This window comes from Microdochium trichocladiopsis, assembly GCF_020744255.1.
Source record: "Microdochium trichocladiopsis strain MPI-CAGE-CH-0230 chromosome Unknown B0I36scaffold_1, whole genome shotgun sequence".
NCBI lineage: Eukaryota > Fungi > Ascomycota > Sordariomycetes > Xylariales > Microdochiaceae > Microdochium > Microdochium trichocladiopsis.
Genome location: NW_025763544.1, coordinates 1,563,290 through 1,588,059, shown reverse-complemented (window position 1 = coordinate 1,588,059; position 24,770 = coordinate 1,563,290). Strand labels below are relative to the sequence as shown.

The 24,770-nt window shown below is 56.4% G+C and overlaps 9 protein-coding genes across 9 annotated transcripts; 6 read left to right on the top strand and 3 right to left on the bottom strand.

Moving 5' to 3' along the window:
- The first annotated feature begins 2,137 nt into the window (after positions 1-2,137).
- Positions 2,138-3,682, top strand: B0I36DRAFT_5317 (uncharacterized protein). The gene is made up of 5 exons (XM_046162994.1): positions 2,138-2,371; positions 2,448-2,575; positions 2,649-2,748; positions 2,810-2,948; positions 3,012-3,682. The coding sequence occupies exons 1-5, from the start codon at positions 2,246-2,248 to the stop codon at positions 3,632-3,634; spliced, it is 1,116 nt and encodes a 371-aa protein (XP_046018138.1). The 5' UTR covers positions 2,138-2,245; the 3' UTR covers positions 3,635-3,682.
- A 523-nt stretch (positions 3,683-4,205) lies between these two features.
- B0I36DRAFT_235519 (thioredoxin-like protein) lies at positions 4,206-4,580 on the top strand (the record flags this gene model as incomplete). The annotated part of the gene is made up of 1 exon (XM_046149403.1): positions 4,206-4,580. One exon carries the CDS (start codon positions 4,206-4,208, stop codon positions 4,578-4,580), a length of 375 nt encoding a protein of 124 aa, XP_046018137.1.
- A 181-nt stretch (positions 4,581-4,761) lies between these two features.
- On the bottom strand, positions 4,762-5,750 carry B0I36DRAFT_379137 (class I glutamine amidotransferase-like protein; the record flags this gene model as incomplete). The annotated part of the gene is made up of 3 exons (XM_046160754.1): positions 5,561-5,750; positions 5,299-5,488; positions 4,762-5,208 (listed from the first exon to the last, which is right to left on the bottom strand). The coding sequence occupies exons 1-3, from the start codon at positions 5,626-5,628 to the stop codon at positions 4,762-4,764; spliced, it is 705 nt and encodes a 234-aa protein (XP_046018136.1). The 5' UTR covers positions 5,629-5,750.
- Positions 5,751-6,606: 856 nt separating this feature from the next.
- On the bottom strand, positions 6,607-9,591 carry B0I36DRAFT_280412 (RNA polymerase III subunit RPC82). The gene is made up of 4 exons (XM_046151473.1): positions 9,238-9,591; positions 9,083-9,145; positions 8,207-8,983; positions 6,607-8,144 (listed from the first exon to the last, which is right to left on the bottom strand). The coding sequence occupies exons 1-4, from the start codon at positions 9,244-9,246 to the stop codon at positions 7,005-7,007; spliced, it is 1,989 nt and encodes a 662-aa protein (XP_046018135.1). The 5' UTR covers positions 9,247-9,591; the 3' UTR covers positions 6,607-7,004.
- A 258-nt stretch (positions 9,592-9,849) lies between these two features.
- B0I36DRAFT_426613 (Metalloenzyme, LuxS/M16 peptidase-like protein) lies at positions 9,850-13,333 on the top strand. The gene is made up of 9 exons (XM_046162399.1): positions 9,850-10,589; positions 10,718-10,892; positions 10,955-11,787; positions 11,844-11,933; positions 11,975-11,989; positions 12,128-12,207; positions 12,549-12,656; positions 12,824-12,938; positions 13,057-13,333. The coding sequence occupies exons 1-9, from the start codon at positions 10,335-10,337 to the stop codon at positions 13,129-13,131; spliced, it is 1,746 nt and encodes a 581-aa protein (XP_046018134.1). The 5' UTR covers positions 9,850-10,334; the 3' UTR covers positions 13,132-13,333.
- Positions 13,334-13,777: 444 nt separating this feature from the next.
- On the top strand, positions 13,778-17,167 carry B0I36DRAFT_309873 (Mak10 subunit, NatC N-terminal acetyltransferase-domain-containing protein). The gene is made up of 6 exons (XM_046152193.1): positions 13,778-14,077; positions 14,176-14,243; positions 14,316-14,444; positions 14,512-14,742; positions 14,799-15,260; positions 15,324-17,167. Exons 1-6 carry the CDS (start codon positions 13,975-13,977, stop codon positions 16,869-16,871), a joined length of 2,541 nt encoding a protein of 846 aa, XP_046018133.1. The 5' UTR covers positions 13,778-13,974; the 3' UTR covers positions 16,872-17,167.
- On the bottom strand, positions 17,168-18,959 carry B0I36DRAFT_309870 (mitochondrial carrier domain-containing protein). Its single transcript, XM_046152192.1, has 3 exons — positions 18,488-18,959; positions 17,670-18,409; positions 17,168-17,574 (listed from the first exon to the last, which is right to left on the bottom strand). The coding sequence occupies exons 1-3, from the start codon at positions 18,583-18,585 to the stop codon at positions 17,447-17,449; spliced, it is 966 nt and encodes a 321-aa protein (XP_046018132.1). The 5' UTR covers positions 18,586-18,959; the 3' UTR covers positions 17,168-17,446.
- Positions 18,960-19,625: 666 nt separating this feature from the next.
- Positions 19,626-22,368, top strand: B0I36DRAFT_309869 (ARS binding protein 2-domain-containing protein). Its single transcript, XM_046152191.1, has 2 exons — positions 19,626-20,278; positions 20,343-22,368. The coding sequence occupies exons 1-2, from the start codon at positions 19,901-19,903 to the stop codon at positions 22,140-22,142; spliced, it is 2,178 nt and encodes a 725-aa protein (XP_046018131.1). The 5' UTR covers positions 19,626-19,900; the 3' UTR covers positions 22,143-22,368.
- A 138-nt stretch (positions 22,369-22,506) lies between these two features.
- On the top strand, positions 22,507-24,576 carry B0I36DRAFT_370915 (DNA glycosylase; the record flags this gene model as incomplete). Its single annotated transcript, XM_046159960.1, has 2 exons — positions 22,507-22,792; positions 22,841-24,576. 2 exons carry the CDS (start codon positions 22,507-22,509, stop codon positions 24,574-24,576), a joined length of 2,022 nt encoding a protein of 673 aa, XP_046018130.1.
- Between the last annotated feature and the right edge of the window lie 194 nt (positions 24,577-24,770).

Here is a 24,770-nt window from a genome sequence, read left to right as displayed (position 1 = left end):
GATCGTCGGAATCGATAACCCGAAAGCATGATACATCGTGAATTACAGTTTCCCTTTAGGCCTTACGTGTGTGGACAGCCACTGAGAGACATCCATTGCGGAACGGCACCCCTACCCTTTTTTGGCGGGTGTGAGCGTTGGGAATCTAGAAAAACGGGTTCGTTTATCCGGCACTCTAGGACTGCGAGATGGTGGCCAGAGAGTTATTCGTGGATATTGGTTTTGTGTAAATTTGCAGATCGACTAGATGTCAGGAAGTCGGCCAGGCGGACCTGTTCTACGTGAGACTCGACCACTTTCTGCAATGATTAGATATGTGGCCAGGCGGGTGCTGCACAACCGATTATTCATAGTGAGACTGCGTATTCAATTCATTTCAGCCACGGCTGGTTTCGCAACGATTGTCTGTGCCGAAATATTGTGCCACCAAAAAAAGATCACGCAGCCATCTGGGCGTGCAGACGACCATATGTATTGGGCCGGGCGATGGCACGGCACCAGCATTACGTGAGGGCTATCGCTAATCCGCCAAAAACGTCATTGTAGCCACATGCCGCCAGCCTCACACGGCGGGAGCGCGGAACGAGGCCGCCTGGCACCACCGGGCGATCTGGTGTGGCGAGTCGCCAAGGCTCATCGCAGAGAACTCAATAATAAGACGTGGCGCCCGACGCCACTGCGATCGTGCTTGTGCTTGTGCTGTCCAGAGGAAGAAGGATATTGCTTCTTTACTGTTCGTCAGCGCGGGCACTTTTAGAATCCCGGGACTAACAAGGGAAAGTCATTGCACACAACGTTCCATTACGAGCGCTAATGGAGGGCCTAGTCTGAGACATGCCACGGCAAATGCACCTGGTTGGCTGAAAACAAGCAAAGAAGCCAAGCAAAGCAAAGACGTTTAGAGGCGGCCGCCTTCTGTCATTTATGATAGTCCCCACGGCCTGCTTTGCCTGCTCAGCTCGGGACCGGGCCATCATGATTAGTCTGACGATTCGACGCCCAAAGGTCTAGCTTCCAGAAGATCGAAAGCTGACTGAACCTCCGATATACTTTGGCCAGGTATACCCATCAAAGCATGCGCCGTGATACCAAGGTCTGTCGGCCTGCCGTGGGAATGAGCCTCGACTCTAAAGGTGTGCCGAGGAACGGCTCAGGATGGTCCAGTAATTCTGCTGCTCTTGGCCAAGAGCTAGGCGATCCCATGGAGAACTGGAGGCGGGATCTTAGTGAGCGTGGCAAAAGTCCCAAATATGGGATCAGCTGATCAATAAGACAATGTCGAGACTGACAGGCTGTCTCAAGTCAGTCGTGTATGGATGGATGTAAGCTTGGAGGCAAGATTTTGACAGCTGGGTGGCTTGTTGGCGTGGTGAGCGGTATCTATGGATGTGCTTCCACAAGAAATGAAGCTAAGCAGCCCGCCACGATACTCTAGAAGGAGGATTTCGAGGAGCTAAGTTGCCCAAGTTGTCTCGTTCCGCTTGCTCCGCACTATCAGGCATCCAGGCGGTGATTAAGTTGGCTTGATCGGAAGTCTGCATTCGCTCCCACCGAGAAAGTTACAGCTAGAGCGGGAGGGCCAACAGGCGAGTCTGTCCGCATGCAGGGGGCAGCCAAGGCCTAAACCGGCCTAGCAATGTCTTTTTCAGGTCGGGCTTGGACAGAGAGACAGTCACGCCATAGGCTGTCACGTGTCTTACTTTGCTAGCGTTGAGCCAATCGACGACAACCTTTGCGGACGGAAGCCGTCCCGCGGGCAAAGGCTTCAAGAACGGGTCGCCGTAACAAAGAATGCCCACAGGACGCCTCCCTTCCCCGTTGTTGTGGGTGTCATCAGCCCCAGGACACGGCTCTTGTCGTGTTCGCAACTGTTATCCGCTCCGCAGCGGCATTCCCATCGTCATCCGGCTTAAACCTTTGCAAGCCCTCCAGGTCTTCTGTGGCGATCACTCGGCTAGTGCCTCTGGGCGGCTGATGTCTTTATGCTGTGGTGCCCAAAACAGCCAGCCCCCGTTGGCAACCAGCTAGCCCTCCAACAGAATCCGCTTCGTTGCTTTCATCAACGCCAAGTAGCCGCCTTCTCATTGTCTTCAGGGCTGGTGATCGTCCTGGTGCGCGGCTTCTAGCAAACACCGAGTGGCAGCCTCAAATCCTGCAGATCAACACCCACGTCGAATCGTCTCGGGCTCGGGCTCAGTCTCTCATGCGGTGATTGTCAGCAAACGGCGTGCCGGGGGCAGGATCCATGATCGAGCCACTCGTCCTCTTCCTCGTCGGGGTGGCTATAGTGGCCCTCCGGACCTATGCTCGGGTCCGTGTGGTTGGATGGAAGCATTTGGAGAGCGATGACTACATCATGTTCTTCGTCGCAGTATGTATTGTTTCTGGGTTCCTTTCAGCAGTTCAATCGATGGTGAACAGCACTGACGACGATGATACTCTCACAGTTTTTCTATGCAAGTGGAACAGCATTCGCATATGTGGCGGGCACTTACTGGCACGGCCTCACCAATGGCAGCATGACCCCGGAGCAGAGGGCAGCACTAAGTCCAGACAGCGACGAATATCAATGGCGGTGAGCGCAGATCGGTAGTGGTGTAGACTACGAATCCACCACGGACTTCGCTGACTCTGAGGATTGGCGATAGTGTCAACGGCTCGAAAGCGTATCTCGCGATATGGGTGTCTTTCAGTCTCGTCCTATGGTTGCAAAAGGGAGCAATGCTAGCGTTCTTCATACGTCTAACGGTATGCTGTGAGATGAGCAAGCGTCAATACTGCGGACAAGGTACTGATGCTTGTCTACTAGTCACGGCTGGGCGACTACACGAAGATTATCAGATTCGGCTTCCTATTTGTCTCAGTCAGCTATATCAGCATCGTGTTGGTCTTCTTCCTGGACTGCCTGCCGCTGGAGCGAAATTGGCAGGTAAATCCATATCCTGGCGGTGAGTGCTTGTCCAAATTCAGCCTGGCCGGGCGCATGGTTACCATACTAATGTGTCGTACAGGTAGTTGCATTCCAGCTGATGTGACGACATTGTCTGTCGTGCTATCCCTCAACATAGCAACCGACATATACATCCTGGCCATCCCGTTACCCATCTTCTGGATGGCACACATCAAGTATTGGAAGAAGCTGGGTCTGCTGGTGCTAGTCAGCGGCAACATCTTCATCATCGCAGTCGCCATTGTCCGGGTCTGCCTCATCATCGGCGACCCCCTGCACGGCTCTCAGCAGGCGGCGCCGTGGACATATCGCGTAATGTTTGTGTCAGTAGTGTCGACAAACGCTCCGATGCTTGCGCCGCTACTGCGGAAGTGGCTCGGCAGCATGTCTCGAGCCCTCTTCGGCGAGAAGCCCACTGAAAAAGGAATGATGCGGGAGATCCAAATCATTACGGTCATAGAACGGACAGACGTGGAGGCCCTTCCGGCAGACCTTGACAAGAGCCGGTTTGTGAGGGCGAGGCAGGCAAGACGGCCTTCTGCGATAACATCGGGAAGCCAGACCATGGTCGAGACAGACGATGGCGATTCTGATAAGATTCAAGTCGTGGTCGAGACCGAGGGACAGCACGACGTGCGTCGACCCTCCTCTCGACCTTGTTTGAGCGACGAGCATCCTGTATGACATGACGATAACGACCTTGCATATGGAGGGTAATGTGGTGCATAAGAAGTGGATTTGCTGTTCAGATACCAAATACAGAGGGTTGCCCCAGCGTCTCTAGAGCCTGCACTTGATGGCGCAGTCGTGGTTCCTGATTTGAATCGTAACTTGTGATGATTCTAGCTCAGCGTGGCCACAACTTGTGGTACAACCTTCGCGCGGAGTTTGTGATTGATCACGGTCCATCGCCACCATCCAGGCAGCGTCGATCCGGAGCGCGTCTGCGATTCCTCGAAGGAACTCGAGGCCAACAGTCAGCATCACGTCAGAAGGAAGCTGCGTTGTGTAAGGAGGCCACCAAGACCCGTTTGGGGGAACTTTGAAGGAGTGGCCCACTCGTGTTGTGCATTAGTCAGGCATTATGCCACCCCTCCAGAACCTCATCGTCAGGCGTCGAATCACGAATCCCGTCCTCATTTAACACCACTCCTCGTGCCTGAACCCGCAACCTACGGGTCTCACAACATCTCTCAGGCTCTATCTGCGCATCACCGCTCTCAACATCATCTCTGAAGCAGGTACCATACTCAGCATGGCTGACAATCTTCACCATATTGGCTCCACCACGGAGCTGGACACTCTCATGTCCAACACGACATACGTCGTAGTCGACTTCTACGCCGACTGGTGCGGGCCATGCAAGGCTATCGCGCCGGGCTATGCGGCGCTCGCCTCGCAGCACAGCATCCCAGGTATTCTCGCCTTCGCAAAGGTCAACGTTGATCATGCCCAGGACGTGGCCGCTCGATATCGGGTCACCGCCATGCCGACCTTCATGTTCTTCAAGGAGGGCAAGCAGGTCGCCGTGAATGGGCAGGCCATGATCCAGGGCGCCGACCCTCGCAGCCTGTCTGCTGCTGCTGAGAAGCTCGGTGGCCTGGCCAAGAAGAGAGCGGCGTCTGCTTAGACGGTCAATCCAAGATTGGGAGCACGACAGCTGCAACGGACTTGGCACGAGCATAAATTTTCCAATTGGGCTACACAGAGAGCACAGTCGCTCTTGACTTGGCATGCGCGTGTTCGCGAACACTCCCGAAAACCAGGCTCAACAGTCTACGTCATCTGATCTCACGCCGGCTAAAAACTCCTCAGAAGCATTCGTCCTTGTAGTCGACATCACGAACTGGCCAGCCTCCCATCTTGATCATGTGGGCGATGAGCTCGAGCGGCTTCCCATCAGCCGCCTTGTTGCCCCAGGTGTGCTGCGCAAAGGCAACCATCATGTCTAGTCCGTTGAGCAGCGCTCCGCTCGTCCACACCTTTCCGTCGTTAGCCCAACGTTTGCTCACCCAGTCGACGTCAGGCGCCTGCTTGCGGAGCTCCGGGAGCATCTCGCGCGGTGCAGTGACCGTTTTCCCCTGAAGGAGGCCGGCCTGGAGCGCCGGCATCATGCCGGCACAGATGCACAGGAACGCGGCGCAGTGCTCGTAGGTCTTGCGAATGAAGGCCAGCTCAGCCTCCGTAAGCTGGTAGATTCCTACTTCGTGCGCACCCATCAGTGCGACGTCGAGAGGCGGGCAATCTTCGAAAGTGTTCTGGCAAGTCCATCGATAAGGATCATCAGCTATACACGACTCAAGGTTTCCAAGTTTTCGTGAATTTTTAGAATCAGGATGGTCACGAACCGTGGTCTGCAGCTTCACGCCCGCCGTCAGTTCCATCGCGCCTCCAGAGGCTGAGACCCAGTGGAACTCGATATCAAGAGCCTCATCCTTGTGGCACTGGGGCAAGAAGGCCTCAGGTATGTCCATCACGAACCTCTTGCTCAGACCGGAGAACAGGTCGAGCGGGGCGACGTCGAGGATCTCGGTAATCCTGCAACACCAAGTTAGTTCCTCAAAACGAAGTCGGTTGCGTTGGAGGCAGACGGGGGATGGGGTGAATTACGATTCAAGGAGGATGACACCAACGTGAATCACGCGGTCGGGGTTCTTGAGGTCGATAGGGGAAGACATGTTCTTTTCTTTGGATAGCCGTCGCAATAGCAATAGAGAAGCGTCAACGTAAAGCTATATGATCAGGAAAGAGTCCTGGCAGGCAAAAGTGCTTTTGTTGTGTTTGTGTTTGTGTGCGTGTGTGAAGTGTATTTGCAAAGATAAATAGGATCCCATAACCATGAAGGCCATGACTTATATACCCCTTTGCTCCTAGTTTGACCATCTCCTATTCTCGCGCAAATCCCCTCCCATGTGTGTGCTGCCAGGACATTCTCCCGAGCACCCTCGGACACTACTCCAGGGGCGAGCGTGCTTGTCCAGTTTCACAAACCCGGCCCACCTCGGGAGCACCTTTTCAGTGTTTTGAAGAGACTGCCGGTATCGCTAGACGCAGGATCTCCCCTGAGAGGGCCAAGACAAGATTCGGGCACAATTCCCAGAGTTCGATAAGCAACGTGCGCAGGGTTCCAGTTGATCATTTAACCCTCATGAGCATATTTGTTCATCTTTCTTTTGATATTTCTTCCTTGGTTCCAGGCAAGCCGCTCCCGGTCCGACTGGCCGTTCCTAACAAAACCATCATGAGCTCCAGAACATAAATTCCATATGCGAATGTGGAAATGGAGTTCTCCCAGTGCCGGCATCTGCACCCGCGCGAGGTTAATGAAGCGGGGAAGACCCTGATCACCACAACCACATAGCGCGCGGCCTCTGCAACCGCGCCGGGGCGGTCTGGAGTTAACTCCAGGCTGCCGCATCGTTCCACCACGGCACGGGTTGGAGACGCAAACCTCCGGAGGGCTTCGGCGAGGAAGACCTGCGGATGTGGGTCCATCCCCAACAATGTCCAGGTCCTGCCGTGCTCCGCTGGGCGGCGGCTTGCTGGCGTTGCTTGGGTCACACAACCCAGGTGAGCTAGTTAGAGGCAAATTCTCCAATCAACTGGTCCTACACACAGATTGCAAGAGTTATTGCCATCCAGTAGGTGGCATTTGTGCCTGTGTACTTGCATCATGGGTATCTTTTTGTTTATTTTGTGGTAGTTCTTCACCTAGTCCCACCCAAGTACTTCGTACATAGAGCTGATTGAGTGACCCTTTTGTCTTTCTCGACTAGCTGGCCAAAACTACATGCTTATACCACCATCCCAGCCTGAACAGACAACGCCAGATTAATGCCATGTGAGAATGCCACAAAACTCAGGGTCAGACGCTCCACAATCTGGTCAATGAAAAGCTACGGAACGCCGTCATGCAATGCAGAGAACGAACAAGTCAACGGCATCTTTTGGCTCTTGCCTTCGCCACGGCCCTGGTCTTCTTGATCGCCTTGTGTGTCGCCCTCGATTTGGGTTCATGGTCCTCGTCTTTAGACTTCTGCTTTGGTTGAATCGCCTAGAAATCGCGGAAGACGGAGACGAGGTCGTCGAGCCTCTCGAGCTGGCTCAGAAGCTTAGCCTCGATATCCAGGAATGCACGGTATTCGTTGTAGATGTCGCCTCTCAGCTTTTCCTCCTCCATTCCGTGGACGTCTTTTCGCTCTGTCACCATGAGCACGTTTTTCTTCTTCTGCCGCTCCACCTCGAGGCGTTGCAGGAACCGCACCATGGACTTGTATGTGTTGTCCAGTGCTCGCTTGAATGCCCGGTCTTTGTCGAACCACCAAAAGAAAATGGTTCTGTTGGCTGCGCGGTTGTTGTCGCGCGGCACTTCCTGCACGTCGAGCACACCGGCAAGTTCCATCTCCACCATCTTGGTGTGGACGTCGGGCTTCCGCATCAGTGCAAGCGTAGGCAGGGTCTTGTCGTCAACTTTGCCCTTTTCGCGAAGAATCCGCACCAGGCGAAGCGCCTGGCGGCCAAAGGTTTCCTCGATAATAATGTCGAGCTCCATGGTCCGGAGGTGCGCGAACAGCTCGTGAAAGTCGACGGTCCATTCGCCACGGTCTTGACTTCCGCAGTGTCGCACAAATCCCTGCTTGCTTTCCGCGAGCACGAGAAGATGCTGCCTCATTTGTCGCATGCGCGACGTGCGGATTGCCCCGGCATCGTCAAAGTGCTCTTTCGCATCGGCAGGAGTTTTGTGTCCGTTCTGCGTACCGTTCATTCCTACTCGACCTTCTTCCGTGTTGTCGTAGGATTCGTCATCGTCAGAGCCCTGCCATTCCTCTCCGTCTTGCAGAACCATTGTCTTGCGCTCCTTTGGCGGTTGTCTTCGAAGTTTCTCGGCATATCGGATGTCTACCATCCCGGGTTCTGTTTTCCCGAGGCCGCTCGATACATCAATGTCGGCGCCAAGGTTATCAAACACCTCGACTGTCGTCACGACGGCGCCCCTGAGATGATCGTAAGCCGCATCTTTTGGTGCCGTTGGATCCTCTTGGCACGAACTGATCTGCTTTGACAGTGTTGCGAGCAGGCATGCATAGACCTGGGCCGTGGTCTCTCCGATGATGTCCTCTGCATAAGCGACAAGTTTCCGATTTCGCAGAATCACAAGACACTTGTCGAAATTGATTCTGATCACAATATCAGGCTACAGCATTGAATGGTTAGCAGCCGTCAGATCAGAAGCAAACTTCTTCATGAGGGACGTACATCAGCCGAGATCAACTCTCGAGCACTGCTGAGAAATGTGTTTTCCGCCGAAGCACCGTTGGCGAGTTTCCGCCTCTTGGCCATGTGCTCCTCGTTGTACAGAGCTGTCTTTAAGCTCTGGGCAAGCGCAACCCGTTCCCTGTGGATCTCGGTCATCCTCTCGTGAACCGCATTGTCAAAGTCGCGCGTCTGCCTCACACCGCGAACCCCGCCCTTGAATCTTGGCTCTGCCATAACTTCCTGCTCTATGGTCGTTTTGTCATCCTGGGGCGATCGAAACATGGTTGGTACGACAACTTCTAGGATGTCGTAAGCGAGCAAGCGTCCGACCTGATTATACACTCGGTCTGCGACTGACAACGACTCCTCCTCAGTATCGGACTCGAATGGGTCGTCGCCATTCATATGATTAGTGCCATTGTGCGCATGGCCGTTGACTCCATTGGTCTGCCCATGCTTCTCTTCGTACGTCGCAACGAGGTCTGAGACTTTGACATGACCAAGAACCAGGATGTCGTGGACGATGGATTTCGCGGCCGGGCCATAGCAGTCTTGAACGGTTTCCAGGATCTTCCCGATTCGAACGAGGTTATAGGCGACATCGGCGTTGGCTTCGTAGTGTGTAATGCTGGAATCTTCGTCGGTATGGTGGTAGACGGCATTTTGCTGTATGAGGACGGCGAGGCTGTGGCGAACAGATCGAGGGGGCAGAGCAGTTTGCTGCGCAATCTGAGCTATGGTTGACCGGCCCTTGAAGATGAGCGCAGAAAAAACTCGCTGCGACGGAACATGGACAAGCGATTAGTCGAGAGTTCGCTTCAAGCCATTTTCCTTGGGAGGGTGCGAACATGTGCGCCGCAATCGGGCTCGACATACCGAGGGCAATTGGCCATAGAATTCGCCGATGAGCAGCACGCAGAGCTCTGCGGCGTTCTTGGTCTATGTCCAAAGAACAAACGAGGTCAGATGAGACATTCAGAGCTGTATGAAGCTTCGAAGTGCGTTCAGCAAGCGGGCACGCAAGTACATACAACAAGCATGGCGTCCAAGCTCGTGGAGGCGGCACCGCGCGTGTTTGGCTGTAAGATGTGTAGTCGCGAAGAGACCTAGGATGTGTTCAAGGCTGTGTAGCTCGAGGCCTGCAGGCGGGGGGCTACGTTCCAGAGACAGCCTCTAGAGATCCTCTCACTATCTCTAGAGCGTTCGCAATGGCTACCGTGCCAGCATTGGCGGTTCGGAGAGTGTCTGGCTCTCCAAGGTGGCGTGGCGGTTGCGAGATTGGGACGTTGGGTAGTTTGGAGAAGAGAAGTCGTGGTGGTGCTGGTCGCTCGCGCTGCGCTGCTTGTGCTGGCTGGGGCTTGCAGCGGGCCGTTAAAAGTTCGAGGTCGAGAAAAAAGAATGACAATTTCTGGCTTCCACAGCGCCTGCAGGGGCCTCCACCAGACCCCAAGCTCTGGAGTGCAGGCCTGTGATAGGCCAGAAGGCCCTGTGTCAAGACTGGCTCCAGGGGGCTCTCTGACGGGAGATCTGCTGCTTGACCTTCGCGAGCGACAACCCAGTCGTGCTCAGTCTGGTGCCAGTCAATTGCTGGCCGATGACTCCTTCAAGCTGACTTTGTTGCACGTTGGTCACAGATGCGGTCCGGTACCGCCAGGCCGCAAGTCACTATAAGCATATGCGCGCATGCAGGAACGAAGACAACAGACTCGCCATATCGTGGTAGGCAGTCTATTACTTTCAAGGAACAGCTGGGCTGTCCACAGGTTTTATATGCGCATGCAACGATGATGAGCCGCCTCTGCGGGTGTACTTGGATCGATGCTGGCTGGCTGTTTGAGTGGCTCCCAACTCGACTGCACAAGGGCAGTTGGGCATGCCAGTCAGTGCCTGGTGGTGGTCTGGCCAATGACAGCAGCGTCCTTGTGGCTGACCAGTGGGGACCACCCGCTACAGGTCCTGCTGGCCCTGCTGCGAGAGGCCTTGGCCCGACCCGGGAACGACCGAGCTTTTTCCGCCTCTGCGTTGCATGAGCCATCTTTTTGCCCGCCAGTGAGCTCTGCCACCACCATCACCACCCGTGCTGTCGCAGTCCCCCTCAAAGGCCAATTGACGCCGCCCGCCTCCCATCATGTCCTCCAGAACGGCTCTTGCCCGAGGCGCCCAGCTCGCCGCCCGGCACGGCCTCCCCGCCCAGCGCCGTGCCTACGCCGCCGCCGCCAACCCGGCCTCGTTCGACTTCGACGCGGCCGACGTCGCTGGCATCAAGGTTGCTGCCCGCGACTCCCACGGCCCGACCACCAAGCTCGCCGTCGTCGCCAAGGCCGGTACCAGATACCAGCCCGCCCCCGGCCTTACCATCGGTCTTGAGGAGTTCGCTTTCAAGGTGCGTCTGCGGTGGCGGTATTTGGGGAGAAGGAGCAAGAGCGACCTGAGGCTATTTTCAGATTGGCATCAAGGTGGGACCATATGGACCGAGAATGTCGTCGAGCTAACCCACCATGCTCGGCACAGAACACCAACAAGCGTTCCGCCCTCCGCATCGTAAGGGAAGCTGAGCTTCTCGGCGGTCAGTTGAATGCTTACCACACCCGCGAGGCCCTCGTCGTCGAGGCCAGCTTCCTGCGCCAGGACCTTCCTTACTTTGCCGAGCTCCTCGCCGAGGTTGTCTCTGAGACCAAGTACACCAGTCAGTCGCGTCCAACTATGCGTTAAGACAACCGCCTATGTTCTAAAGCTTACTTCTCATAGCCCACGAGTTCCACGAGGACGTTGAGCGGGTGCTCAAGCTCAAGCAGGCCAAGGTTGCCGGTGACGTTGCCGCCCTCGCCCTCGACTCTGCCCACTCTGTCGCCTTCCACACCGGCCTCGGCGCCTCGCTCTACCCGACGCCTACGACCGCGCTCAAGAACTACCTGAACGAGAACTCCATCGCCGACTTCGCCAATGCCGCCTACGCCAAGTCCAACATCGCCCTCGTCGCTGAGGGCGCCTCATCTAGCAACGTTTCCAAGTGGACTGAGCAGTTCTTCACCTCTGTCCCTTCGGGCTCTGCGCTCAACTCCAAGGCCACCACCTACTACGGTGGTGAGCAGCGTACTGCGCACGTTGGTGGCAACTCGTTCGTCATTGCCTTCCCTGGCTCTGGCTTTGCTGCCCCCAAGCCCGAGGTTGCCGTCATCTCTGCCCTCCTCGGCGGCCAGCCCAACGTCAAGTGGTCGTCTGGCTTTAGCCTGCTCTCCAAGGCGGCCGCCAACTCTCCCGGTGCCACTGCCGTTGCCAGCAACTACACTTACTCCGATGCCGGTCTTTTCGCCGTTCAGATCAACGGCACTGCCTCTGCCGTCCGCTCGGCCGCTCTTGAGGCTGCCAAGGCTATCAAGTCGATCGCCGAGGGCACCGTCTCCAAGGAGGACCTGACCAAGGCTATCGCCAAGGCCAAGTTCGACGCCCTGGAGGCCAGCGAGTCTGGCCGTGCCACCCTCCTCGCTGCTGGAACCGGAATTGTCCACACCGGCTCGCCTGTCCAGATTGCCGCTGCCGTCAAGGCTATTGACGGCGTCACCGCCGACAAGATCAAGACTGTACGTACCAAAAGCCCATGCTGTGGTGAATAAATTACTAACGCGGAATGTCACAGGCTGCCAAGGCTCTTGTTGACGGCAAGGCGACCGTTGCTGCCGTCGGTGATTTGCACGTTTTGCCGTATGCCGAGGAGCTCGGCCTCAAGGTATAGACGGGGCAAAACGGGGAGACGCATTGTATTAACAGACCCAGCTCAACGCTGTAAGCCAAGCACTGTGCATATAGTAAATCCTTAGACTCTTTTCATATGTCCATATGTGACGAGCTGCGTGGGTAGAATCAGAGGTGGTCGGTATTACGGGCACATTCAGGCCAGCCACCAGCTTGTTGTGACTCTAGCACTCTCATGTTGTTCGATATTGCGGCCAACCCTGGCCCGACGTGCAACAGGCCTGCACGCACACCAAATGCACCAAAAGGTAGTACTCGGCTCAACTGAATGGAAATGCCGTGACATAGGTCGCTTGGAAAGGACGCGCACTCGTAATATCAATCGGATGAAAAGAGAATACCGCTTTGTTGCTTTACTTCACAGTGCCATATTTGCCGTGTCATGTCCAGGCACTGCAAAGTGCTGTTGTTCACAATGGGTGGACACACGCTAGGGACTCGGAAGCGTCACGTGATTTGGATGGGGTCGGAAGCTTTCGGGCATGCGGGACAGCAACTGACCCAGTTGCTGGAGTGGAGCACCCAGTCAGTCACTGCTGCGAGGTGGGAGCGCGGCTTTTGCAGCGCCGCTAATTGACCTGGATTGCAGCAAACTCGACATCACCCTCTCCTCAGCGAAAACCACAACCTCCTCCACCACCAACACCCCCGCACAAACCGTCATCATGGTGTTCGCCTGGAAAGCCGCTGGCATCAGGTGAGTCGCTAATCCAACATTCACTCCCAGCTTCCGCCATGCGCGACCACAACCGCCCCAAAAACGACTGGCGCGCTTCGCCCTCGACATACCGAAATCCGTTCGACGACTCAGCTCGAGAAGAAGGAGGAACCAAAATTGCTAACCTCGGCGATTGCGATTGACAGCTACAACCGCTACCTCGCCGTCGCCTCGCGCGTCGTTCGCCGCAGCCTGAAGGAGGACAAGAGAATCGTTGCCGAGCGCCGCGGAGAGATGGACCTCCGGTTCGCCAAGTGGTCGGTAAGTAGTATTTGAAGCCGGATGCGAAGCCCCACGAGGGTTCGGAGACTGTCAAAAGCCGAATTGGCCCCTGGATAAGTGCATTAGCTGATTTGCGTGTTCATTGCTTCCGATGCAGAACGGCAAGATGGGCGAGGTCCAGAACCTTGCCAAGGCCAACACCGTCGCCGCCACCGAAGCCGCTTCCTCGTAGAATGGCTGAAATGCAGCCTCGACGGACAATGAGCGGCAAGGATAGAGGGAATGAGAGTGTGAGGGAATGTAGGCTCTCTGGATGAGAATGGTGTCCCGTTCAGGGAGAGCAAGCAGGCAGCTGGGGCGTAAAATGCCTCTACCTACCTCTTTGCAGTGTACAGCTGTATAAAATCCAAAATTCAAACTTCCCATTTGTCGCGAATCGACGTACTTCTTGTGTTTCTCGTGATCTCCTTGACGACATCAGGGGCTGGCGTGATGCGATGCAGGTTAAGCGTATACCTATATGTTGGGTGCCACCAAGGCTTGGGCGGCCAGGGCAAACGGCCTGAGGCGCCAACTACAACAGAAACCTTGCGGTGCCACCTCCAAGCACCATAATTGCATGCTCATCCATACTGAACTGCAGACTGAAATCCCGGATTTGTACGCAAGTTTGATGGCTAATAGGCTTACATCTTCGTACAAGACCTCTTGTCCACTTCTCAGCCGCATGCCTTGTGCCGCCGCGACCTTTTGGTTTACTCACAAGCAAGCGTCTCCATCTGCCTAGTGGCGCTCTTTGCCTAAATCTCGTACTTGTACTCGGCCTTCTCAAACGTAAACACTTGCACAGCTCAAGCACTTCCTGCCAACAACGGTGACCACGCCACACAGAGCAGAGCCGCCAGCAGAGCTTACACACAAGTTCCGCACTCCCCGGTCGGCCCCCATTTTTTTCTCGCTCTTAGCCTTCCTCATCACCAGCCGGCGGGACCTCTGACGCCTGGAAGCCCCTCCTCCTCCTCCCCCGAATGGACGGCAGGCCGCCGCCCCGGCCGGCGCAGATAAAATCGTCATCATGGAGAATCTCGTCCCGCCCCAGCCTCCGCTGCCGCCGAACCTGTCGTACCCAGGCGTGATGGCTATTGACATTACGGCAAAGTTTGCGGCTGCTGTCAAGCGTGGGTGCTTCCGGATCCTCATGACATGGAAGAGAAAAGTAGTCGAAGATAACTTAAGATTGTGATTTTGACTGACTGTGTTCATTGGCCATGAGCAGAGCTGGCGCCCGGTGAACTCATCAAGGATGATCACTTCACACTTTTTGAGTCCGTCTCGGCTCTCGAGGTATGCAAGCCCCGGAGAGCACTGTCAAACGTTCTACGGGCTTTTGTTGGCTTACACTGCTTCTCATCATAGATCGGCGACCCTAAGATGGACAGCGGTTTCCTGAACGAGGGAGAGACACTGGAAGATGACTACGATGTGCTGCGAGAGCTTCTGCCCGAGGAAGTGCTGGGCATCATCGACCAACTGCTCTGCTTGGAGGTGTGTTATCAACGGGCCAGGGCCAGCTACCATCTTGGCGAATGCATACTGACCTGTATATACTCAGATGGCCTGGCACTTGGGTTATCCGCTCTCCCAGACACTGTTGACCAATGTTTATGTCGAGGCAATCATGAATCCTCATCCCCAACACATCTGGGAGGCAGATTTCACGCGAGATCCTGCTGTCAGGGATCGCCAGCCTCGCATGTTGTCAATCCTTCGGGCATACTGCCTGGGTATGCTGAAAGCGTGTTGTTTTGTTAACAAGACTGTATTCAACGAGCTCTATTACGAGGTAAGTTCCTTTGTCGCCACTGCTACCACACACCACGATCTGACACGGTGCATTAGGAGGAGGATTTTGTCACAAACACATACGACCGGAGACTTCTCGAAGATATCGACGAAGACCGTATTAACGACTTGCTCATGGCCGCCAGAGCTGATCTGAAGTCGTACAGTGACATCGACAGCAAAATCTCCATGGCGCTGGACTTGCGGCTTGAACTACGTATCGCGTTTCTGCGGGCAATTGACCTCATGGACAAGCGCGAGGCGAACCCAGAATCACTAAAGATGCCGTGGATCCAGATGAAAGGACTGGTCGAGCACTTCAGCAAGCAACATGAGCTCGCCAAGCCTGTTCCAGAGGCCTTCAGCACGAAACTACAACGGCGCCTGGCGAGTACGATGCCGCCGCGGCCAATCATCCAGCCGAGCTTCACTGAGACGTTCGACCATTTTAAACGCATGTTTCAGGACGGCCTGGACATTATAGATGTCTTGAAGTATTCAGACACACAGAGCCTTATGGTGAGTATGATCTGCATGGGTCGGAGCAAGCCCAGATGGTCTCGTTACTGACAAATCCTGCAGAACTTTGTCCTTACCTTTCAGACACGGAAGCCTCAGCCTCACACCTACATACGGTGCCTACTCCAGTACCTTCTTTTCAACGAAATGAGGGTCCTCGGCTCGTATAGTATCCGCCAGATCATCGACCACGATCTGATGATTGTAGTCCTGCCCAACGGCAGACAGCTCGACAGGGCTTTTGACGACATTGAGCTGCCATCTGATCCAAGACACCAGATCGCTGCGCAGATGGAGGATTTCCGCAAGTCAGTCGCCGAGCGGTTCTTTGACATCATGCGGCACTTCTGTCAGAACCGCTGCCGCGCGCGGAGAATGCTGTGCCACAGCATACAGGAATGGGATATGCTGCAGGTCGACATGGAAGACATGGACAGCCTGCTGCAGATCGCGCTCGAGGACGAGCCCCTCGTCATGGAGTCCGGGCGAGTGCTACACTCGCTGCCATTGTCCTCGTGGTGCTTCTTCTACAAGATCCGCCAGATGGAATGGATTGTGCAGCTCGGCTTCGAGCTGGACATTTACCAGTCTGACGAGCTCGCCGGCATGTACTGGTACCTCAACTACCTCGCAAAGGAGAGGCAGCATCATGTCGAGCGGATCCGGACGTTCGTCGACCGATCCTTCTTTGCTGCCGGTGGAGCCAAGGACTTCAAACGCGGCCAGCACAGCTCGTCGAATGCGACGGCCGCCTCTGGCAGCAGTGCCCTTGATCACGGGTACGAGATCAAGCATGGCAGCCTTTCACCGATCAAGTTCCGCGAGTATTCCCGCAGCATGGACTGGCTGAGGGTGACAACGCTGGATGCAGCCTGCACATGGGAGTTTGCAGACGGGCTGTGCTGTTTGTACTCTGTGCTTTCTCGGCTCAAGATCCTTCCCCAGCCAGGCTTCTCCTCCACCCGACCTTCCTCGTCGTCTACTAAACAGAAGAACCCATCTTCCTCAGCAGCGCCTCCGCCGCCGCCGCCGCCGCCCCAACAACAACAACAAGACCGCCCGTACAGCACCGGCCTCCACCGCTACGAGATCCGCATGAAGCCCTTCACGACCATCGGGCACCCCCGCCTGCCGAGCTTCGCCGAGTTCCAGCGCGCCACGACTCAGCCTGACACAGACCTCGCCGCGATGCTGCACTACGCCGAGACGGCCATCTCGGGCGCGCGCAAGGGCTTCGAGGCGCTCAGCAGGATGTCCGACGCGCAGTCGTTCAGCGTGGGCTGCCACGACCGCTGGGTCGCCAACGCAAAGGCGTGCCTCAAGGCCACGATAGCCGCTGGCGTCGCGATCAACGTGCTGAAAAAGACATTGGCCACCACCACTGCTGCGACGACGGCAGCGGCGGCGTCGGCGGCGTCGGCGGCCGTCGTCAACGAGGGAGGCAAGCTCGAGAACAGCAGCCCCGGCACCGGCACCGGCATCGTGGATGTGGATGGCAAGAGCTTGCCTGACTTGTCCGGCGTGCTCAGGGTCGAGATTCCGAAGCCCGGGCAGAGCGGCGGGTATCATGACTGGTGGATCGTGCCGCAGCTGTTTCATATCAACGTGTAAGCGAGTCCTCTCAGCTCCGAGCGGGCTCGGGTCAGTGATGTGGTCTTTGGGTTTCTCCTTTCCTATTTCTTGCTCGTCTGTGAACGGGAACAAAGGACTCAAGGTAATTCGATGGGACGCGACTTCGGGTGATGTTGCACTCTCACAAGCATGGGATATGTGAGCGAACAAACACTAGGCCATTACGCATCTGGGTCGGTCGACTTTCGCGAGTGTACTAAGAAAGTACACCATGTTGGTAACTGGAAACCACGCGCAAGGTCTGAGTGGGCGCAACGTGTGGGCATGGTAGACTATTGTTAATTCACGAAGCTCAAGAGCCAGTAAGGTGGTATATAGAACTATTACTTATGTACAAGCCCATCCCCTTTCCCGAGACAACCAGGGCATGAAAACAGTGACAGGTATAATTCGCGCTGGAAACACATACTTGTTTCCCACTTAAGCCGTCCTCATGTGGACGAGCGCACCTGCTGGAGCACCTGGGTCGTCGCATGGAGAGCTCGGTTAGCGAACATGGATTGTCCAGTAACATCGGACGGCGCTGGGCGCCAAGGGTTTGACTATATAGCTGATCAGGCCTTGGCGAGCTTCCTCGCGGCCGCGCTGCTGCGCAGCTTAATGGTCTGCTCGTACAGGACATCCTTGAAAGCGAAGAGGAACGCGGCTGTCAGGACGCTCTGGGTGACCTTGGGGGCGATGCCTGCGAGATGAAACAATGTTTAGTCAGTACGGGGATCAAAAAGGAATCGTCGTATGCCGACGAGACGCCACGCAGGAGCGACTATGGGAACATACCCTTGTAGAGGCCAGCGTAGCCCTCCTCCTTGATGACTCTGGAAATAGCCTGGGATACGCCCTCCTTGCGACCCGAGTCGGCCACGTGCATCTGGCTCTTGACGGTAATGTAAGGGTAGGTTATGGAAGTGGCAAATAGCTTGCCGAGGGCGCCGAGGAAGAAGGCGACGGTAGGGGTCACGCGGCGCTTCTTCTCGACAAAGTTCTTCATCTGCTCGAACAGCGTGTACTGGAGGATCGGGTTGATGACGAGGATCAGGGCGGGCAGGACGCCGCGGAACAGAGCCTGAGGACCCTCCTCGCGCAGGAGGGCGAGCAGGGTGCCGATGGTGGAGGGCGACTTGACGGGCTGGGCGGGCTTGTCGGGGAGGCTCTCTGTGCTCTCCTCGAGGCTGCGCTTGCGGGTAGTGATGCGCGTGTTGACGACCCAGATGGGGTTTGTGCAGATGACGGTGGCGGAGCCGGCGATGGCGCCGGCAATCATGGACTCGACGGTGGTGAGCTTTGTGCTGGCGCGGCCGGCCTTGAGGGCGGCCTTTTCGAAGAAGGCCTTGGTCCACTCATACCAGTAGTAGTAGACAAAGTTGGTGACGCTGATGCCAAAGACGGCGCTGTCGAGGCCGGCGTAGAGGCCCGAGACGCCCTCGCGGGCCACAATCTTCTTGACGGCGTGGATGAAGCCCGTCTCGGCGCGCGCAGACTCGACCTGGGCGCGTGTGGAGAGGGTGATGAGGGGATATCTGGAAGACCGAGGACGCAAGGTTAGGCATGTGAATCAGGCCACCGCCGATGGGTAGTCAGTACATGGGAGCACCGACGTGAGGATCATGGAGAGAACACCGCCGCCGGCGCCGGCAAGAGCGTGGGCGACATTGTCGTTTTGCGGGATGACTGGTTTCGAAGCGGCCGGCGCCATGTTGTCGGGATTATGGGGCTGCAATGGGATGCAATGATTGTCGTCGTAGGCGGCGCAAAAGCTGAGGCGGGGCTGCTGATCGCGTAGGCGGCGAGGCGATGATGGCGTTGTCGACGGGGGCTGGGATGACGTAGCTTGAGTGTGGTGTTGAGTATGGTCGAAGAAGGAGAAGAAGATGGAGCAGAGAAGGAGAGCAGAGACCGTGATGAAGCCAGACTTGTCGCGACGGCAGGCGTGAAGGCGGGAAGACGCCGCCCGGGAGCGAGACGAGACGAGACGAGTCGTGCATGTTGAAGCCGAGGTCCGACTGACATCACCGGGCTAGCGTCACTTGCCCTCCCTGGCTGGCCTCTTTGCACATGCCCCGGCCGTCGTCAACCATGCTCTGGGGACAGGAGCTACTGTAGCTTAGCTGTGCGACACACTTGGCCTGGTCCGCCCCCAACTTCCCAGGTTCCCCACGCCCAACTGCCGGGTAGCTCTGGGGCAGCCTTGGTTTGTCCTGATGACCTCCCATTCATTACTGATGACGGTGCTCTCTACCTTAAGGTACAGTACATGCCGGCCTCTGCATGCTCAGGGTCCTCGGCCCACTGCCGCTTACCAAACAAAGACTTGGCCCCTCAGTTCAGAGCCGCAACGCAGATTGCGGACATGTGATTGAAAGAAAAGGAGACGCGATGCAAAGACATCGATTGCTGCTGACCACGGCCATGGCGCGCACGGCGCAGGATGTGGACCTGCCGTCGACCTCCCTCCCTCTGGGATTTCTGCTGAACGTCCCCGTCCTCTCCAGTCAAGGTCACATTTATTGGCCTGCATGCGGCCTGTCAAAGATGTCGAAAGGAACCCTGAGAGCTTGACTGTCTGGCCGAGTCGTCTAAGAAGTCGGGTCGAGCAGGGGCTGCACCCACGCGTGGGCAGGCTCTGGGCTGTGGCTCCCCTGACTCCAAGTCTCCCAAAAATAGCTCCTGCGAGCGATGCAACCCTGGCCAGGCGCTCCAGCCTCCGACCTGCAGCCAGCCGTCTCACCTCAACCACTCAATCTCAAATCTCGACCTGTTCCAGCATCACTGCACACAGCGAGTCTTTCTCACCTCCAGGTCCCACTCAGCGCACCCGGCGTGCAAGTCACCGCATGTCTATCGCTCCGGACTCCAAGCCATCATCGTTTCTGTGGCAGACAGACTGGCTGGCGTAACGACGAGCCCGCTGACCGTCTTCAGCAAGCGTCGCCCCCACAGTCATGGCCTCCATAACCGCCCTCTAAGCTGGTGCACTGTTGACCTTGGCCAGCTCAACGGCCCCCGCCGCCATGCCAGCCATGGCCTTGAGTGTCCCTCCAGGCGGCAGCACAGATCAAGCAGCTGCACTGCAACCTTCTCGATCGTTGCCCACAAGACAGGTGGTGGACAGCAACATCGAGGATGTCTTTGTCAGCTTCATCCTCTACTGCAATCCCGCAGTCCCCGCAGAATCGTCGACAGAGGCACTGCGCGAGGCCTTCCGCAGCCTCCCCAAAAGCGGCGGCAAGGCCTTCAGTGCTTTCGCCCTGTTCGAGCTCGTCAAGAAACTCACGGCCAAGGAGCTCAAAACCTGGGCCGAAGTGGTTATTAAGCTGGGGGTCGACCCTCCAGATGTAGACAAGGGCGAGAGCGTCCAGAAGATCCAGCAGTACGCTGTGAGACTCAAGGTCAGCTCGATCGGTTGTTTCCAGTTTGCCATTGGTAATCTCGTTCCTGCTGACATCTTCGCAGCGCTGGATGCACGCCCTCCATGTCGATGCGTTCTTTGACTTCCTCATCGGTATTGAGCACGTCTACTGGGTCCAAGTCCCTTTCACGTCAAATCCAATCGCCGAGGACGGCCGGGATGGCGTCGCCGCGGAGGATGACATGGCACTTCGTGCCCTGCTCCCGCATATCAAACCCAAGCGGGGCAGGAGGAAGCCAGAGGATGACTTGAGCAAATCGCCTGCACAGAGAGCTCGGCTGCGCTCGCCCAGTGTTCTTGATCATCCGAGAAATGTCGATCCGTGGACTGCCCACCCAGACACCGCGCGGTCGTTCGTCTTCCCGCCAGTGCAGTCAGACAGACAAAACCCCATGCAAGTGCCCCAGTCAGCATATCCATGGCATGGGGATGCGCCAATGTCTGCATTTCCACAGTCAGCCTTAGGCCCAGGGACAACATTCTGGGGAGATCCTACAGAACCACAGTCGGCCATAACACCATCGAGATCGCGAGCCAACCCACGCCGCCATGGTGCAAAGGTGGTGTCATCGGCTTGGAGAAACAGCATGAACGCCAGTGGCAGAGGCCGAGGACGCCCTCCCACTAATAGTAAGCCGTCAGAGCCCATGTCTGCGCATCCCGACCTGATGCGTAGCTATCCCGGCAGCTCTCCGGACGAGCAAAAGATACTCGCCCAGTCACCACCAGCATTGGCTTCTGTCGAGGAGTTCTCGCCCGTTTCGGAGGAGGTTCCACCACCAGCACTTCTGCCAACGAACGAATTACAAGGCCCAGGCCCACAAGCCACAAGGCCTACGCGACCAAACCGTCTCTCACTACAGGTGCCCGAGAGGCAAGGCGGTTCGGTTCGCTTAGCGACGCCACCTGCCCCTGCGCCCCCCGTTGTGATCACACCACCGCCCGTCTTCAGCCAACCAAGCAGGAGCATCTCACACGCAAGACAGCGTTCGCTGCAGAATGGGACTCAGTATCAACCGCAAAATCATATGACAGGGCGCTTTGGCATGTCCCCGAAAGCCCAATACCGCAGTCTGAATACGGGACAGATAGCTCCGAATGGGGCAAGGCGGCCATCGCCTTCCAGTTCGTTGATCTCGGCAAGGTATGAGTCCATTCCACGTATGGCTCCGGCAGGCCATAAGAATGTGGGTTCGACCAGCTCAGAGAGAGACAACACAAATTGTGATGGAGTAGAGTCACTCCTCATGATGCGCTTTCTCACTGCTGCATGGATAGATCCAGAAGGTCAGCCTACTGCTACGCCAGAAGACATGGAGGAAGTTCGGGCCCTCGTGTCTGCCATCATCAGCGGCCTGCGTCGGCGCGCACCCAGCGGTGAAGCATTTTTGATGAATTTATCTGGCCTCTTGGTTGGCAGCTGGGCCGGTGGCATAGGACAGACCGGCCTGCTTGCAAACAACGACGGTGCCGCAACAACAAGCACAAATGGTCATCAGTCAGCAGTCAAGCGGAAATCCGGCTTGACAATACAGAAGCTCGAAGTAGCCACCGACTACACACGATATGAATGTCGGTGGGAAATGAAGTACGGAGACATTGTCGGCCACTTTTCGCACGACGACGTCATACCTCACTCGAGGTGGAAGAGAGGCTACATGCGCGACCAGTCGCAGCAACTAGACGGCCGTCGAGCAAGCATTGCTAGCGGTGGCAGCGAGACGGCTGCCGATTCTGAAGACGGGTCAAATGCTGTGGCAGGCGCAGCTGCGGCCGCGGAGTTCTGGAAGAAGAAGTTTGCGACACTCGCGCAGACTGTGGCAGCCATGGAGCAGTCGCCTTGACGATAGCGAAGATTATACGGACGAAGCGGTTCCAAGGCGCGGCGACAACGCCGCAAGAGTTATCTGGATGGTTTCATGTACTGTGATTACAAAGACTTGTGTTTTATATACCCGGGGAGTATTTTTATGCAGCACAAGCGATAGAGAGCACGCATTTGTGTCCGCTCATGCAGGACGGCTCGGGAACTGCTCACACTTAGATCATATGTGACTTGACCAATCCGTGATATGTGGCCGTGACGAGAAAAAGCTCCGTCAGCGGATGAGCGAGCGTGACCAGGCAGGGTGCCAAGGCGTAACCTTTAATTGGTCCCGATTTGGCTAGCGCTAAGACGCGTGCCCTGACGCGACTGACCTGATCCAAATGAATTTCGACCCGGGCAATCGCAGCCACGACTGTTCCGGCGTTGCCCTTCGCAATTCGCGGAAAAAGGAGACGCGGAAGTCAGCAGGGAAAGAGACAGCCGGAAGAATGAGACGTTCAGCTCGAGTCGTCCCTCGGCGGGTAGCCAAGGCAAAACCAGAGTCGCCCGAGTCGTCGCCCACTGCCAACTCCGACAGTGACTTTGAGGACACGCCAGAACAGTCACCGCCGCCTAGCAAAAAGAGACCAAGAGTGCTCTCGATAGCTACAAAGGACGCGAGCCCAGGTCCGCAAGCCAGCCTGGGGCTATCTTCCGAGAAGGCGAAGCCAGCAGCCCCAGAAGCCAACAGCACCAAGCGAAGGCGTGTGAAGACGACGAGCAACCACTCCCTGCTCCACAAGCGGCTATTTGATGTCACACCAGCACAGCCAGCCTCCACGCAGGATGTGTGCTCTTTGCCTGATAGGCAGCACGCGGTCACGTACCACCGACCGCTCTTGCTGGACAGCCGCAAAGGCCGCAAGTCGTTGCTTTCGTGGTTCGACGGTGTCTCCACGGCTCGCTCGATGCCGTGGAGGAAGGCCTGGATCGACCCGTTCTCCGAACACCTGGACGAGGTCACGCTCCGTGAGAAGCTCGAACGGAGAGCGTATGAAGTGTGGATCAGCGAGATCATGCTCCAGCAGACGCGAGTCGCGGTCGTGATCGACTACTGGAACAAGTGGATGGCAAAGTGGCCCACCATCCACGATCTCGCGGCTGCCGACGCGGACGATGTTCTTGCCGCGTGGAGAGGACTCGGTTATTACAGCCGTGCTACGAGGATCCACGAAGCGGCGAAGCTCGTCACGAAGGACAAGGACTTGCTTGGACTGCTGCCGTCCTCGGCCGAAGAATTACAGGCAAAAGTACCTGGCATCGGCCGCTATACTGGAGGCGCGATATCAGCCATCGTCTTTGGCCAACCCGCGCCCATGGTGGATGGCAACGTGTTGCGAGTGCTCAGCCGGCAACTAGGTCTGCTTGGCGATGTCAAGTCGGACAAGGCCGTGATCGACCTGCTGTGGGCTGCCGCGGATGCCTTGGTCAAAATAGTCGCCAAGGATGCGCCAGCCAACATGAGTGGTGGCGAGGACTGGCAAGTGCTGCCGAGCGATCGCCCTGGCCGCTGGGGTCAAGCACTCATGGAACTAGGGAGCACGGTTTGCCAACCAAAGCCAAGCTGCGAGAAATGTCCCATCACAGCTTCGTGTCGCGCCTACACTGAAGGGTTCTCACTCGCCACCAAGACTTCTCGGGATGTGGAGCAAAAGATCGTAGATATCGAGGACGCATGTTCTATGTGCGCCACTCCCGACCCAATCTCTACCCAGGACGGCGAGAATAGCCTTGCTTCGAACAAAAAAGGCAAAGGAAAGTCAACGGGCACTGTAGCTCCTGAACACAAGCCAGGGCAGAAGAAGCAGTCCTCTCTGCAGGCATTTGCATTCACCAAAACCAAGACAAAGGATCAAAGCCCAGCAAACCCCCCTGACGAAGAGACCAAGAAGCCCAGTGCCGCAATATCTGAAGCTGTCGCAAACTACGCAAAACAATTTCCACTCAAGACAGAAAAGAAGGCAGTGAGGGAAGAAGAGACACTGGTGTGCGCAGTGCGCAGGCGCGATGGGCAATACTTGATCCAACGTCGACCTGACAAGGGACTTTTGGCTGGTATGTGGGAGTTTCCGAGCTGTATCATCGATCCGGCAGAAATACGCACGCCCAAGTCCCGTAAAGACAAAGCCCAAAATTTCGTTGAGGATCTTGCCGAAACAGCGTTCCCCAAGAGTGCGCCGCAGGTCAGACATGTGGGCGAGCTTGGCACGATTCCCTGGCTCTTTTCGCACATCAAGCTGGAGATGCATGTTCACCTCTTTGAGCTAGGAGATGGGGCACCTGTACCAGATGAGAACCCTGATGCCGATCCTGCACGCATGCGCTGGACCGCAAGAGTCGACGAGGAGTCCATGGGGACGGGAATGCGCAAGTGTGTGGCACTTGTGCAAGACGTCGTAGATCCGTCATAGACAACATCCGGCAAGCCACCTTCGCCCGCCAAATCAGCAAAAACTTGCCCAGTCTTGCCATCCATTAAGTTTGGTACATGACCAGTGCGTACTTTTGTTATTGCGCAGCACAAAGCTATTGAGACTGAGGAATGAATGAGCCGAAAGAGGTACGGCCTTGGGGTGTGTCTCGCGATACAGCCAGGGAGTATGCT

Excerpts from the sequence above, each read along its gene's own strand:
- B0I36DRAFT_5317 (XM_046162994.1), top strand. The coding sequence starts at position 2,246 with ATGATCGAGCCACTCGTCCTCTTCCTCGTCGGGGTGGCTATAGTGGCC. Across the intron at positions 2,576-2,648 it reads AGCGACGAATATCAATGGCG|TGTCAACGGCTCGAAAGCGT; the intron begins GTGAGCGCAGAT and ends GATTGGCGATAG. Across the intron at positions 2,749-2,809 it reads CGTTCTTCATACGTCTAACG|TCACGGCTGGGCGACTACAC; the intron begins GTATGCTGTGAG and ends CTTGTCTACTAG.
- B0I36DRAFT_280412 (XM_046151473.1), bottom strand. Across the intron at positions 8,984-9,082 it reads TCTATGGCCAATTGCCCTCG|CGAGTTTTTTCTGCGCTCAT; the intron begins GTATGTCGAGCC and ends GTTCCGTCGCAG. Across the intron at positions 8,145-8,206 it reads GAGAGTTGATCTCGGCTGAT|CCTGATATTGTGATCAGAAT; the intron begins GTACGTCCCTCA and ends TCAATGCTGTAG.
- B0I36DRAFT_426613 (XM_046162399.1), top strand. The coding sequence starts at position 10,335 with ATGTCCTCCAGAACGGCTCTTGCCCGAGGCGCCCAGCTCGCCGCCCGG. Across the intron at positions 10,590-10,717 it reads TTGAGGAGTTCGCTTTCAAG|AACACCAACAAGCGTTCCGC; the intron begins GTGCGTCTGCGG and ends TGCTCGGCACAG. Across the intron at positions 11,788-11,843 it reads CCGCCGACAAGATCAAGACT|GCTGCCAAGGCTCTTGTTGA; the intron begins GTACGTACCAAA and ends GGAATGTCACAG.
- B0I36DRAFT_309873 (XM_046152193.1), top strand. The coding sequence starts at position 13,975 with ATGGAGAATCTCGTCCCGCCCCAGCCTCCGCTGCCGCCGAACCTGTCG. Across the intron at positions 14,244-14,315 it reads AGTCCGTCTCGGCTCTCGAG|ATCGGCGACCCTAAGATGGA; the intron begins GTATGCAAGCCC and ends TTCTCATCATAG. Across the intron at positions 14,445-14,511 it reads ACCAACTGCTCTGCTTGGAG|ATGGCCTGGCACTTGGGTTA; the intron begins GTGTGTTATCAA and ends GTATATACTCAG.
- B0I36DRAFT_309870 (XM_046152192.1), bottom strand. The coding sequence starts at position 18,585 with ATGGCGCCGGCCGCTTCGAAACCAGTCATCCCGCAAAACGACAATGTC. Across the intron at positions 18,410-18,487 it reads GTTCTCTCCATGATCCTCAC|ATATCCCCTCATCACCCTCT; the intron begins GTCGGTGCTCCC and ends TCGGTCTTCCAG. Across the intron at positions 17,575-17,669 it reads CTACGCTGGCCTCTACAAGG|GCATCGCCCCCAAGGTCACC; the intron begins GTATGTTCCCAT and ends TTCATCTCGCAG.
- B0I36DRAFT_309869 (XM_046152191.1), top strand. The coding sequence starts at position 19,901 with ATGCCAGCCATGGCCTTGAGTGTCCCTCCAGGCGGCAGCACAGATCAA. Across the intron at positions 20,279-20,342 it reads AGTACGCTGTGAGACTCAAG|CGCTGGATGCACGCCCTCCA; the intron begins GTCAGCTCGATC and ends ACATCTTCGCAG.